This window comes from Nuphar pumila, chromosome 6, assembly GCF_984573655.1.
Source record: "Nuphar pumila chromosome 6, dmNupPumi1.hap1.1, whole genome shotgun sequence".
Lineage (NCBI taxonomy): Eukaryota > Viridiplantae > Streptophyta > Magnoliopsida > Nymphaeales > Nymphaeaceae > Nuphar > Nuphar pumila.
The window spans coordinates 109,756,026-109,770,435 of NC_143254.1; the positions used below are offsets into that span (position 1 = coordinate 109,756,026).

At 41.7% G+C, this 14,410-nt stretch overlaps 2 protein-coding genes across 3 annotated transcripts; one reads left to right on the forward strand and one right to left on the reverse strand.

Annotated features, from left to right (window-relative positions):
• Positions 1-3,448: 3,448 nt before the first annotated feature.
• Positions 3,449-6,895, reverse strand: LOC149835671 (thioredoxin X, chloroplastic-like). The gene is made up of 2 exons (XM_090008676.1): positions 6,397-6,895; positions 3,449-4,006 (listed from the first exon to the last, which is right to left on the reverse strand). The coding sequence occupies exons 1-2, from the start codon at positions 6,760-6,762 to the stop codon at positions 3,800-3,802; spliced, it is 573 nt and encodes a 190-aa protein (XP_089864802.1). The 5' UTR covers positions 6,763-6,895; the 3' UTR covers positions 3,449-3,799.
• A 549-nt stretch (positions 6,896-7,444) lies between these two features.
• LOC149835672 (E3 ubiquitin-protein ligase RING1-like) lies at positions 7,445-13,291 on the forward strand. 2 transcript variants are annotated; one of them, XM_090010622.1, is made up of 2 exons: positions 7,445-8,581; positions 12,969-13,291. In XM_090010622.1, exon 1 carries the CDS (start codon positions 7,505-7,507, stop codon positions 8,570-8,572), a length of 1,068 nt encoding a protein of 355 aa, XP_089866748.1. In that variant the 5' UTR covers positions 7,445-7,504; the 3' UTR covers positions 8,573-8,581; positions 12,969-13,291. The 2 variants fall into 2 exon arrangements, with proteins under 2 accessions (XP_089866748.1, XP_089866746.1); XM_090010620.1 differs by having other exon boundaries at positions 13,058-13,291.
• Positions 13,292-14,410: the final 1,119 nt, after the last annotated feature.

Here is a 14,410-nt window from a genome sequence, read left to right on the forward strand (position 1 = left end):
AAGCAAATGGCTACAGCGGGACTCGATTACTGAGGAGTCAATGCGGCCACCAAAGGATTAAATGATAGAATCGAGGCAAAGCTAAGTCGAAAAGACCGCCTGCCATTTCTTTTGCCGCAGAAACCATAAAGCACTTGGACAACACCCCAAAACTGTAATCATCGCTGGAAGAAGAATCTGTGGGATCGGCGGCCGCACTAGAGGAAGGGGGAACCAACATGGAGGTGCAAGAACCAAGACGAGCATTGAGGGCGAGAGGTCCACCAGGAGGGGCGTGATCGAGATGGGCTTGACGGAAATGTTTCCCCGTGAACGACATAGGCATGGACATCGACGGGAGAGTCGACACCCAAGTAGAACCGATTTTTATAGCCATGAAAGAAGATGAAGGATCCTGCAGTTGGCCGATCTTCACCCAAGGCAAGAACGCAGTTTTGCGCTGGGGGTGCTTAACTCGCGAAGAAGCCCGACCGCAAGAAGGAGAAGAGAGAACAACACTAGAGCACCTGCAGACCGGGTGTCGCCTGGACCAGAAAGATGAGGCACAATGGAGGCAAGTGCAACGCTTTCAAAAGTTGAGTGATCGACAAACGACACACCACCAGTCACTTGACTTAGCCTGGGGAAGATAAGAATGAGAAAGATTTTGGGTAAATGATTGTTGTCAGGGTGACTTAACCTCCTGCCAGGCACGTAAGCCGTCTAATCGGAAAGAAATACGATAGAAAAAGGAGCACGAATCAGGGCACCGACCGAGCAAGCATGAAGGGGCTCAACATTGGTGGCCCGCATGAAATGTCAGATGTCACGAGGGAGCAACGAGCCGGAGGCCAGACACGAAGCGAACACCTTTGAGAGGGAAAAGAACATACAGAAGGAGAGGCGGAAAGGGAGGGCAACAGAGGCACCTAGGCGATGCAGGGCAAAAGCTAGCCCCCAGTCATTCAGAGCCTCTTGGATGGAGAAGAGGGTCTGCTGGTTGAGGATGGATGAGGCATAGACCCCAAAAGAAGAGGGATGAAGGAAGCATGGGCAAGGCAAGCAAAAAAACATTAAAGTAAAACCATATATATATATATATATATATATATATATATATATATATATATATATATATATATATAGAGAGAGAGAGAGAGACTATTAAATGAGCACGATGCTAGATGAAATATGTTATTGTATTTTTAGTGTTTTTTCAAAATTCTGACCGTACAATATATGATTTTAGTTTTATAAGAATCACTTATTGGATTGATTGATTGATTCTGATGCATGGATAAGTTTTTATAAGGTTTTAAAAATCAATGGTGTACAATTTTTATAAATTTTGGAAGCTCCGAATACCATTTTTGCATAGTGAACACATCAATGTCACAAAGACTAAGACGTGAACAGTTAACCATGCCATACGGCACAATTGGGAGCAGGTTGTTGCCAGGTGAGCCCGAGATGGGTTAGATATTGGAGCCATTTCAATATTTCACGGACCGGAACCTGACCTGACCAACTTAGTTGACCAAGGAGGCCCTGAGACTGTCAAAGGAATGGCGTGTAGAATGAGACCGTCGTTCCGACCAGCCAACGTCGGCACTCGGCTCCTCACAACCCGCCGTGGATGGCATTCGAGCAGCCTCCCGCGTGGAGCAGATTCCACCATGGAGGAAGACGAGGAGAAGTACTCCTCCTTCTTGCAGGCACGTGCGCACGACGTACGTGTGGACGAGGGGAGAGCCATCCACGCTCGGATCACAAAGACCCACCTCGCCTCCACCTTCCTACTCAACCATTTGGTGAACACGTACATCTAGTGTGGTCGTTTGGACGATGCTCACAAACTGTTCAACGAAATGCCTGAACGAAACGTCGTCTCATGGTCTGCCATGATCGCCGGCTACGTGCAGCACGGCTATCCTGACTCGGCACTCGCGCTCTTTCTCAGGATGCAGAGGGAGGGGATCATGCCCAGCCACTTCACTCTTGTTAGCACACTCAACGCGTGCTCGCTGTCGGACCTGTTGTCCCATGCAAAGCAAATTTACATCCGTGTTGTGCAGCTTGGGTTTGAATCAAACGTCTTCATTATCAATGCGTTTATTACTGCTCTCATTAGCCATGGAAACTTGGGTGAAGCGGTGGAATTTTTCGAGAAAGCAAATGCAAGGGAGGCCGTCTAGTGGAACGCCACGATCACAGGTTATGTGCAGCTTGCATGCTCAGAGGTTTGGAGGTTTTGGTGCTGAATGAATCACGAAGATGCCAAGCCTGATCAATTCACTTTTGCTACCGTTCTTACCGGTTTGGTCGTGATTGCTGTTAAAGAATACGGGCTGCAAGTTCACGCGCAGCTTGTGAAGTCTGGCTACGGAAATGATACATGCGTTGGAAATGCCCTGATTGATATGTATCTGAAATCTGGTGACTTGGAAGAAGGGTTGGAAGTGTTCAATGAGTTGCATTGTCATAATGTTATCAGTTGGACTGAGATCATTGCCGGTTGCCTGCACCATGAACGCCCTTGAACTCTTTGAAGAGATGAAGTTGATTGGTATCATGCCAAACAAGTTTACACTAGCAACAGCCATAAATTCATGTGCTAGTCTGGTTTCATTGGAGGAAGGAAGGAAGGTCCACGGATTAAGGATGAAGCTAGGGGAGGAAGCCGACCATAGCGTGCATTGGCATCAGATAAATGTGATCCTTCGACCTATATACTCTTATCTAACATCTATGCAGATTTGTGTAGTTGGGATGATGTGGACAAGGTGAGAAAGATTATGGAGAAAAGGGAAGTGAAGAAAAATCCTGGATGCAGTTGGATTGAATTCAAGCATTCCAGTATTCCAAGAGTATCACACATGCTGGAGGGTGGTCCATGCGGTCGGTGGGATGAAGGTGTTCATACTAGGGAGCAAATAAATTAGGCACCCTTTCCCCTTCTTTCCTGACCCAGAGTTGGATGTGATAGCAAAAAAGTCCCAACCTCTAACAATTTCTTACAAGAATTGCACCGCCAACAAACGAACAGGTACCCTTCATTTGTATCTTGTAGAAAAAGCATTATAACAATAAATTATCATCCAGCTCCAGCTGGGAAAGCCTATATTTTAAGCAACATGCGAAAACAAGCCGTTTTCAGACATGGGTTAAAGCTTTTCTCTTTGTGCCTGTATAACAACTACAATTGTGATACCTCAAAACAGACTGCTTGTCAGATAAAATGCTATCCTGACTCCTGAGTTCAAGTGACAGGTTGACAGCAGCAGCTCAATTTGTCCATAATGCATCTCAGTTGCAAGCATGCTTGAGAGTTTGTAGTCTCTGGCTGAGGCAGCATGATTTCATCACTATGCATACAACCTAAACTGACATAAATAATTTCTATCAACCTCCTTTTAAGGGGAAAAGAAGTTTCTACCAACTTAAGGTGAAATGGTCATTCTCAATAGTGTTAGATGAAACCCTGCCTCTCTGCTTGAGCAATGCTTATGACAAATGTTTTGTAAATTACACAGTAATCATCCATGATCGATTTTGGTGTGGATGGTTTCATGACAAATCATTGTTCACTTGTACATTGTTTATACACGAGAAAACCTTCCATTCAAAAAATGGCACAACAGACCTGCAACACTGTTAAAAACTAAATCTCAAGAATCCTTGGTACATTTCCAGAACAAAGAATAGGAAAAACATCAGAATCTCCTTGAGGCAATTAAGGACCAAAACAATCAGGCATTGTGCTCAAGAAATGATTGAATCCTTTTTTGGCAGCTACTAGAGAAGCATGCCCATGCATGGATTATGTGACTTTAACAGAATCCAAAAGATTATCAATGTATTCTTTGAGTTTATCCTTTGTTATGGCACCTTCCCTTCGACTTTCTGGAACTTCCTGCCCGTTCTTGAAAAGAATGAATGCGGGCAAGCCAAAAACCTTGTATTCTTGGATAAGTTGAGGATTCTTATCATGATCGATCTTTACAACCTTTAATCTATCCTTGTACTCCTGCAAATTTGCAACAGCTCTTATAAAAATATAATTATAAGATATAAATTAGGAAATGCATAGTTTTTGGTCAAAGAAACGTAAATATAAAATATATGTTTCTCGTGGGCCAAGATTTGTGACAAGCACATTAGCAAATACTGATACGCCAATTCAGCCACTACAGATTTAGCTTATCAGTCCGGAATGAATAGAAAACAAAAAACACTATCTAAAACTCATGAAATTTGCAATCACTTTCTTTTTTCCCCTCCTGGAACTCATAAGAATGCAAAAAACAATTCTATCTAATCTAAACATAAACAGCTCCTCTATCAGAATTAGTTAAAAATACAAGCAGGAATCAGAATTATGAAAATGCAATTGGTTAGGTGAAGACAGGAATTTCATGAACAAGCATAAAAGTCAGGAACAATCACCATGCGTTACTCAGAGGAACAAAAAATAGTGTCTCTACTCTGCACCACCTCAACAAAGTAGGTTTCTTGTCCATGATACAATCAATGGAATAAGCAAATAAAAAAACAACAGTGAATTACCCACTTTGGGGACCCTATTGCTCTTTCTTGCTCTAAAGTCTTCATATGCAAATGGTGGATGATTCCTCCCAAAGAAAGCTCTAAAGGTGAAACTTGTGAGAGAATCTATAACTTCTGTGAGAACGTCTCATATGCACTAACTGAGAGCTAAATCACGAGAATCAAACATTTCACTCCAGTATATAAGGATTGTTTTATCTGAGAAAGAAAAGCAGAGATTGCTTTTCCACTTGGATCTACATTGATCAGCTATATCTGCCATAATCTTCTTTTTCGATAATATTGTTGTCTAAGTTTTCCTATCTTTTCATCATTTCATTCTTAGTGTATATTTAGATAACCATAAAAACCAAATTTGTCTTCAAGTTTGAGTATATGACACAAAAATAACTTGGAGGAAAATCAACACTGAGATGTGCCCGTGGAGTGATACACACCATCTTCCCTCAAGATACAAGACCAATATCTCCTAGGTCGGTGAGAGGGTCGAAGCATCAAAGCAATGCTAGGTCAAATTGTGGAGACAATATTACCTACACACACAGGTATAAATAAAAAACTACCTAACTGCTAGTCCAACAGATGATCTCTGCATAAAAACTAAGAACCTTGGAGAAAGCTCCCATTCAGCCTGTGCATCAATAGAAAACCTATGCAAGTGACAGCCTACAAAATAATTGTACCATCCCTCACAAGTTAAAATCCTGTGTGTTTCTAACAGCTAACTGGATCAAATATAAACCTATCCAGATGCCAATGGGTTCCAAATATGGGTGGGCAACGAGCCAAGCTTCTCATGAGAAACTTGGGCTTGGCTTAAGCTTGCTTATTCAATAAACGAGCTGAGCTCAAGCTCGAAACTAGGCTCACTACAAGCTCTATGATGTCATTAAAATCTCTTTAAGATTTCACTATGTTTGATTAGTAATGTTTATGTAAAATTAATAAATTTTATCGATATGCATCATGACTAAATGAGAAAGATGCATAGATTTCCATTTTTTGTCTTAACATAGACAAGTAGAGTTGTTATGGTTGATTTGCACGGGTTTATATGAGCGAGGTCATGGGACGTCCTCTCTTCTTCCTTCACTTCGAATGATGTAACAAAAATTTAGTTTCTCAATATCTGTTAGAGCTCAAGTTCTGCCAATCCAAGCCCTCGAAATGCTTTGGCTGAGCTTCGGCACCAACAAAAACCAGGCTCAAGCTCAGCTGTTTCATGAACATCCCAAGGTCGGTCTTGAGCATGGCTCAGCCAGCAAGATGGTTTCAATACCATTACCAAGCGTGTTCAATCCTGAATCTTGCTGCATAAACAAAAGACTAAGGAAGCGCAACCCTCTAACTACGCATTCCCTGCTAAATCAATAGAAACCTGTCTAAGAGACGGTGGACATATTTGAATCCCGGCGGCCATGGTTATACACCAATAAAAACCTCACTGACTGAGGCAACATGCTGTGAACTACTTGTTTTCAAATTACGTCTAAGAAATGAAATTTCACAACTCTACAGAAGTATCATGCCCAAATCCTGCAAAACCTTCATAATACAGGACACCTCGTGAGCTAAAAATGGTCAGATTCAGCAAAATTTCCACGTTCTGGATGGGTGCAGATGGTTACAAACTAAAAGCAAACGAAATCGGACAAAAATCCCTGTGTTTAGCATCTTCTGTCATGAAAATTTACCCTTAGGATCTTCTATCACGCAAATTTACCCTATATTTCCACGTTCTGAATGGGTGAAGATGGTTACGAACTAAAATGAAACAAAATCGGACCAAAATCTCCGCGTTTAGCATCTTATATCACGAAAAATTTACACTAAATCGGAAAATTCCCATACCTCAGACACCCAATCGACCGTCGACGACATGAGACGGCACGGCCCGCACCAATCCGCCACGAACTCGACGAGGACCGGGAGGTCCGACCCCAATACCTCCTCTGCAAACTCTCTCTCGCTCACGGTGGAGATTCTGCAGACGACGGAAGGCCGCCCCCTACCGACCGGTCCCGCTCCGACGCAGAATCCGGCGTAACTTCCACCAGAATGCCTCGATCCCTGCGACAACTTCCGAGGCGATTGAACGCGGGGGAGGACACATCTCGTCCGCGAACTACGGGAAGATTGCGCCGGTATCGTCGCCGGAAACCCCAGGGACGCCGGGAAGTTCAAGGAGTTCGGCGAGTGGCAGGTGTTCATCAACATGATAGAAGCAGAGGGATTCTGGTAGCCAGAAGAAAGAAACCCTTAATCTAACCCTAAGTCCAACAGTAGGAGGAGGATGAGGGATGGAAGGGTGGGGTTTTGTGGATGATTTGCAGTCGGAGGACGTCCCCCCATTGGGAAGAGAAGGAGAGGCAACAAAAAAACTAGAGACTGGCGTTTGTGTGGCCACGGCGAAACACGAATAGATTAAATTATTTTATTAACTGAAATAAATTTATTTACTTGTGTATGCAATTTAGCTGAGATACGATGACGTAAGTAGTTTTTGACTAAAACCTAACTTGGTAAATGTGCTCGGTGTAAACCGGGTTTTTTGTGTAAGTTGGGTTTTGTGCCTAAAAACCCAGTTTTGGTGTGTTTGGGTGACTTGTAAGCCAGGCGTCATGGCTAGGGCTTGGCCCGTTGCGCTCTATAAAAATATTAAGTCGGTTTGGGTCCATTTAGGTTCATATCCATTCTTATAAGAAACGTCTACCTAAACCGAACCCGATCATGGATCCAGATCCGGATTTGGATTCTTCAAATGACCAAAATATTCTCATCTACAGCGGCGGAATAATTACCGCAACAACAAAATGCAAATCTACGTGTTCACGACCGTACATACCCCTCAAGTATTACCCACCCGCGGACCGTCTCGCCCTCTTTCTTCGATCCCTTCGCACCATCTCTCTCTCTCTCTCCATCCGTTTTTTCAGGCGACCGGAATAGAGAAATTCCGATGTCGTCCATCGGCGGCGCCTCCGCCCCCGCGTCCGCGCAATCCTTCTGGTGCCACCAATGCAGCGGCGCGGTCACCATCGCCTCCTACCCCTCGGCCGAGCTCCTCTGCCCTAACTGCCACGGCGGGTTCGTCGAGGAGATCGACTCCGTCCCGAACCCTAACCCTACCCCCCACCCCTTCGACCAGAGTCCCTTCTTCTTCAACCTCCAAGACCACTTCTCCGGCCCCGTGTCTGCCGCCGGCATCGGCGGTGGCGGAGTGTCACCCTTCGCCGGCAGCCTCGCTGGGTTTCCCCTCATATTCTCGTCATCCGGCAATCTTGATCTCTCTGGCGATCTTACCCCCAGATCCGTCCCCTCGGGCCCTGATCCTGACGTCTTCAACCCCTTCCTCTTCCTCCAGAATTATCTCCAGAACCTGATCTCCGGTGGCGCCAACATCCAGTTCGTCCTCGACAACCACCCCGGTGATGGAGCAGGCATCCGCCTGCCTGCGAACCTTGGCGACTACTTCCTAGGGCCAGGGCTCGAGCAGCTCATCCAGCAACTGGCGGAGAACGACCCCAACCGTTATGGCACCCCGCCGGCATCGAAATCAGTGGTTGAGACATTGCCGGACATCACAATCACCAAAACGCTGCTCGGAACGGACCTAGGGCAATGTGCGGTCTGCAAGGATGAGTTCGAGGTTGGATCGGGGGCGAGGCAGATGCCATGCAAGCACATATACCACGCCGATTGCATCCTTCCATGGTTGGAGTTGCATAACTCGTGTCCGATCTGTCGGTATGAACTCCCGACGGATGATCCTGATTACGAACAGCGGGAAAGGGGAGGGCAGGCGCAGGGAACAGGAGGGCCTGGATCGGCTGGAGTGTCCTCACAACCAGAAACACCCAGCAGGAGGTTTCGGATATCGCTGCCATTGCATTGGCCCTTCGGAACCTCAGGGTCTCGGGCAGAAGCCAGCAACAGCGGTGAAGGAAGGAACAATGAGGATGGTGAGAATAGCAATTCGGGTCACAGGGATGAGAATTCAGAAACCAGGCAGGAGGAGTTAGATTGACGATGAGAGGTATACCTTCTATCATTAGTCCGTATTTCTTGTTTTCTTTCGCACAGCTGTATAATGCAATATATTCCTATTATGAAGGAGTTCTCCTGCGCACATTTGATGTCAAAATGAAGAAACCATGAATGGTACCATATAAGGGGATGCAGCGCCTAGTTAGTTTCTCTTCTCTGTAGCATCTTGCCGTTCCATAAAGGTTCCGAGCTTTAGCGGTAGAAGAATTCTTCTAGGGAAATCTAGCTTTCAGAATTGTCAGATATCATCATATGATTCAATCATGTCTATATTGTTTTACTAGCACCAACATGAACAAACTCGTTGCCAAATAGTTCTGCAAATATTATGCAGCTTCTATATCAAAATTTGTAGGACATGAACTGCATGCTATATTGCTATATTCTATCTTGTCAGATTTCAGTGGATTATATTGTCAGAAACTATAGAGTTTGCTGAGGTAGTGGTTGGATAATGGAAAGTACCGATGTTCTATTCACCTGCACTATAAAATTTGTGTTTAAATATCCAGTGTCCTGTTTTGCCGTGCACTTGTTGGCTCATTTATTTCACCCATTTTGGTGAAGAAATGGGCCTCTTTTCATATTTAAATGAGTTATTTTCGCCAAGATGAAACAAATGTTCAAGAAGTGGAGCCCATGGTTTTCCTATGAAAATGCAGTCATACCCCCCTGACCTTTCCATGAAAATTTGAGAAAACTTGCCTTACCCTTTTGGCATTCCCTCTTGTGAAAGACATGGGTCCTAAGTCTAGATGGAACCAGATATATTTTAGTAAGAAATATTTATGATAATTCTTGGCTTTACCTTGAAAAGGAAGTGCATGCGAGTCTGTTTTGGTTATAGTGAAAGCCCTACAAGCAAAACTTTGTCAAGGACAGAAGGAAGTTGTTTCCACATTTTCTTATGCTCTTTCCTAGCTTCAACTTAGATTTCCTCTTAGATGAGTACTAGAAGCTTACAAAAAAGACAAGGAGAAGGTTTTTAGGAACAAGATATTTGTGGTAAATTTCTAGGATCACAATACCCATACTCGTTGGCTAGCTATGTCACATGGGTGCGGGTGCGGTGGTGCGGCAATATATATATATATATATATATATATATATATATATATATATATATATATATATATATATATATATATATATAAATTCCAAAAGTTGGACATAAATGACCCTGGGTGCGTTGACTGTACCCAGGGTCAGGTTGACTGTGTGCGGGTGCGACGCTGGTGCGGCACCTAGTTGGAGAGTTCCTGTGACATAGTTGGCTAGGAAAACTATTACAAGAAACATTATATACTTGTTGAAATGAATAATTAAGTGGTTTCAGTAAATGTATTCAAGGGGAGTAATAACCACTATGAGCAATGGTGGGCCTTGTTGCCTTTGATTAGTCAAAATCAATGAAAACCATTGGGAGTTTATCTGTTTAGATAGATAAAGACTCCATTTTTTGGATAGGGAAGATGGTCAATAGTTGAGTTACATAACATGGTGCTCTTGGAAGTTTTAGGGGAGTTACTTCTTGAAGTGCAGCTTAAGATATGGGGTCTTAATACTGGAGATATGACACTTGTCTGTCTGTGGTGAGAGAAACCTCTTACAATAGACAATCTACATACTCGAAACTTAGGGGGCATCTGGTATTTTTGGCACTGTTGGTGGGAGATTCTCCTTTTTATCCTTCTTTATAAGGAAAGATTTCAATTTAAAATATTGTTATGTCACTTGAGATAAGGAATAAGAAAGGGTCCAGGGCTTCAAGACAGCAATGAAATAGTTAAAAGAAAATAAATGGACAACGAGCCCAATCTTGGAGCCTCATTTCAGCTGCAATGAACAGATTGAACATCGAATGCCTATATGAATTAAGGAAAAATCCACTCTCGCTGACTCTAAAAAATCTCTTATTTTTCTATTACCAAATATATCACAAGAGAGGAATAACAACACCTTCCAAATTTGCATCTGTTTCCTCCCTTGCTATGTCATAGGAACACACTATTCGGTCACATCTCCTTGGTAACATGATCTAACATGATCTGCACACTTGTGAACATTATTCTAATATTTCTAATAAGGTCTTAGTAAATTGTAATTATATTTCAATGACATAATATCAAAAAATGGATTTTTATTGATTAAAAATAAAAAATTCCATGTCCTTGTGTCCTATTTTTCAAAAAAATTATGAACTTGGATCTTGAATTTGTGCCACTATTCATGTCTTGCCCATATCTTTGTAATATAGCTCCCTTGTATCTTTTCCCAAAGGGTCAAGAAATATGAATTTAAAGGCGGAAGAATCCTCTCTCAATATCTCATTCCAGCTAAGCTTTGGTTGATTTACCTTTAAAGAAAGTGCATCTCCAATAAAGATGACAGTTAATTCTTCATCCTTCCAGTACATTGTACAGCAGCTAGCCATTTAGAACCTCTATGCTTAAGACTCACTTTACTTAAGAAGTAACAATATCAATAGAGATGCGCCAAGCAAAAACAGCTGCCCTTGGATTAGCACAAGGTCCCCATACAATCCTTCTTGTCAATGGGGCAGCCGTTGGTTCAATCAACAAGGCATAACAGGTCTAAATGGAGAAAGTAAAAGATGGAATATGAATCCACTTTTTTATGAAAAAACATAAATCTGCATTTACTTTTTCAAATTTTCATTGGTAAAGAAGAGAAAAAGTTGTTATCCTGCTAAATTGCTATGGAGATTTCGTTGATGTTTATAAATATTGAGATATGTCACATAGGTGTGCGGAGGTGCAATATATACATGTATATGCATTTGCAATTATACAATTATAAGTTTTTTAAGTTTTTTTTATTTACTTGGACAATTTTGAACCTATGCCATAACAGGTGCCTTGTGAGTGCAGAAGCACCCATGTTACATAGATATTGGGCCATGATAGAATGTGTGTACTCATTTACATCAAAATTTGATTGATAAAAGGGAAAGCCTAAAGCAAAAAACTAGTCTGTCAGCTGTTCAGTATATTGTATTCATACCTGATTATGTAGTTGTGGTATTATGGATCTGTAGTTGTAAGATCTGTGGGCCATTGGATTTTATACACGTCGTTCAATTCTCTTTCCTTGCTATGCCGCCAATTTTTTTTTCTCTCTTCTTTTCATTTGTTTACATCTAAGAAAAAAGAGTTATGAGATAACACATCCCCTAGAAAAATATGACTTGAATAGATGAGTTTTTGTACATTGTTTGCATTAAATAACTCTTTTTTGCATTCACTGCTGATGAAAGGTTTGTTATATCTTAGTTTGTCACTGAATAAATGGTATCTTTCTACCCACAATGCATCTTTCCAATCTTCCTTGTGCCAGAGATGCTATATGGTCATTATTAAAATTGCTAGACTTTTGCTTGGATGGCTTAAGTAATTTGACCCTTCCTCTTTATTGCTTGATGTAATTAGCATTGATAGCATTCCATTCTGAGTATAGAATGAGAGTTTGCATTATTGAAAATGGTTTATTATGATCTTAGTTGTCAAAGGAACCAGGCAGGGCCTAGGCGGTGAGCCCCTAAAAAGACTTAGGTGAGGCCTAGGCGGATTAGGCGGTACCCCAAATAAAAAAATTAAAAGAACATACAAAATATGTAAACAAACTACTAAAATTAATAGCAAACATGTATACAACATAAAATCAATCAACAATAAGCAATAGACAAATAATATGTTAAGCAATTATATTACATAAAAACAGTCAAATAAATAACTCATACGCTTTTATATATATATATATATATATGTGTGTGTGTGTGTGTGTGTGTGTGTGTGTGTGTGTGTGCATCAGACTATCTTGGCTAGGCCGCCTAGCCTAGTCTCGGCCTTTGACAACTAAGTGGAGGGGTGAAAGGAGGAGGAAGAAGAAAAAAAAAGGTAAAAAAGAAAAACAAAAGAAGAAAAGAAGAGAATAAAAAAATAAAGCTTTGGGGCAGGAGGAAGAAGAAAAAGAAAAGAGACAAATTTTTTTAAAAAACATGACAATTATATCCCTGCGGCTTAGGCATGGACAGCCTAGGTAAAAAAACAGGGCCCTAGTGCTTAGACCCATAAGCCTAGGTGGTAGCCCTATGCCTAGCCAACCTAGGCGGAGCCTAGGCACAGCTTTTGACAACTAAGATTATGATTCAGAAATTTCTTTTAATAAAGCTTAGGATGTCAGTGTCTTCATTGTTGTGCCTACTGTTTCTTTCACATTAACTTTTTTTTTTCCTAAAACTCAGATAAACAGAGTTAAAACTTGTGGTTCTCAGTTCATGAAACTAATGAGTTGGTCAAAATTCTGAGACAACTTTATTAACTTCCCCTTATTTTTATTATTATTGCCTTTTGTAGGAAAAAACTGCAGGATGGTCATATTTGATGTAGATGTTGCATAGTATTGGTTTTTCAAGGTTTCTGATGTAGCTTTTTTCTACCCACAGAGCATCCTCAGCGGCAAGACTGGTGAACGTTATCAATGAAGATCAATTTGTATCTGTTGAATTACTAGTGAATTCTATCAATGAAGATCATTTTGTATTTGTTGCATTAATGTTTTTTTCCTTCATGGTGATGCAGTTGTATCACAGTATCTATACATGAAGTTTTGAACCGTTAAATCTTGTACATGAAACAATGAGACATCTCTGAATATTTTCATTTCTGAGTTGTTAAAATTTATTAAGCTAAAGGTGCTTTGGTGGGCCAAGAATAGAGAAAGGAGAGAATAGCCATGCGAATTTACAGGTGTTAAGTCCAACCACCTTATAGAATGATCCATTGATTGCTGTTGCAGTTGGTTTTCTATGCCCACGTGTATGTTATGGCATGTCTCAGCCCTTTTGAAGGAAAAGGACGATTTTGTGTGGGTATGTAACACCAATGCATTTCAGTTCAGGTTTTGCTGCAAAAGATTGTAGGAAAAAGTTCAATTTTTTGAGGAAATTTTCACAGTTTCTTTGCAGGTTCTGCATCCCTAACATCCGGAGCTCTGTAGACGTTGTGTCTACATTCTAAATATCCAGCCATATGTGTTTCGATGGCGAGGAGAGTTTAGCACCAGAGAGAAGCCAGCCCAGTTCAGTAACTTCAGATAAGAGTTTGGAATCTGATGAGACTACTGCCTCCTAAAATAAGTCTGGAGGGTTGCTGCCCTTTATGTCAGTGCGTCTCTGGTAGGCTTCAGTTGTAGTCAAACTTGTAGTTGGAAGACCGAGTCCAAAAACGCGTTATGTAGCAACTCATGCATGTGTCTACGGATGGTGGTGGACAAATGAATTCGGTGCCAACTAAAACATTATCACAGCTGCTGTTCTTTCTAGTGGCCTTATCAGAGGACAAAAGAGAAGAGGGACACGAATCGATCATCATCCAGCATTAAGTATCTGGAAGTCAAAAGGCAAGGATTACGGGTGGGACATGGCTTGCATGTGGGCCTGACCTCTCTCTCTCTCTCTCTCATGTTTACATGCAGAATTTGATCGAACCGGCGTTGGTCTCCCACTTGATTAACCACGTTCACCAAGCTGTTAGTTAACTTAAATTGCTATTTCAATACTGTTGGTGGAATTGCTAATTAATTTAAAATGCTATTTCATAAGTCTCGGGGAACATGTTAACATCCACAAAAATTCATGGAGTTAAATAGCACTTTGTGTATGTGTGAGCAGATAGCCTGTAGGGCTAGTGAACAAGCCGCACGAACCGGATTCGAGATGTTCAAGCCCCACTTATTTTTCTAGCGAGTTTGGTCATGCTTGAGCTAAATCAAGCAATCTTGGGCTGGCCGTTTACAG

Coding starts and splice junctions, on each gene's coding strand:
- LOC149835671 (XM_090008676.1), bottom strand. CDS start 6,762: ATGTTGATGAACACCTGCCACTCGCCGAACTCCTTGAACTTCCCGGCG. Junction 4,007..6,396: donor CGGTCGATTGGGTGTCTGAG/GTATGGGAATTT, acceptor GCAAATTTGCAG/GAGTACAAGGATAGATTAAA.
- LOC149835672 (XM_090010622.1), top strand. CDS start 7,505: ATGTCGTCCATCGGCGGCGCCTCCGCCCCCGCGTCCGCGCAATCCTTC.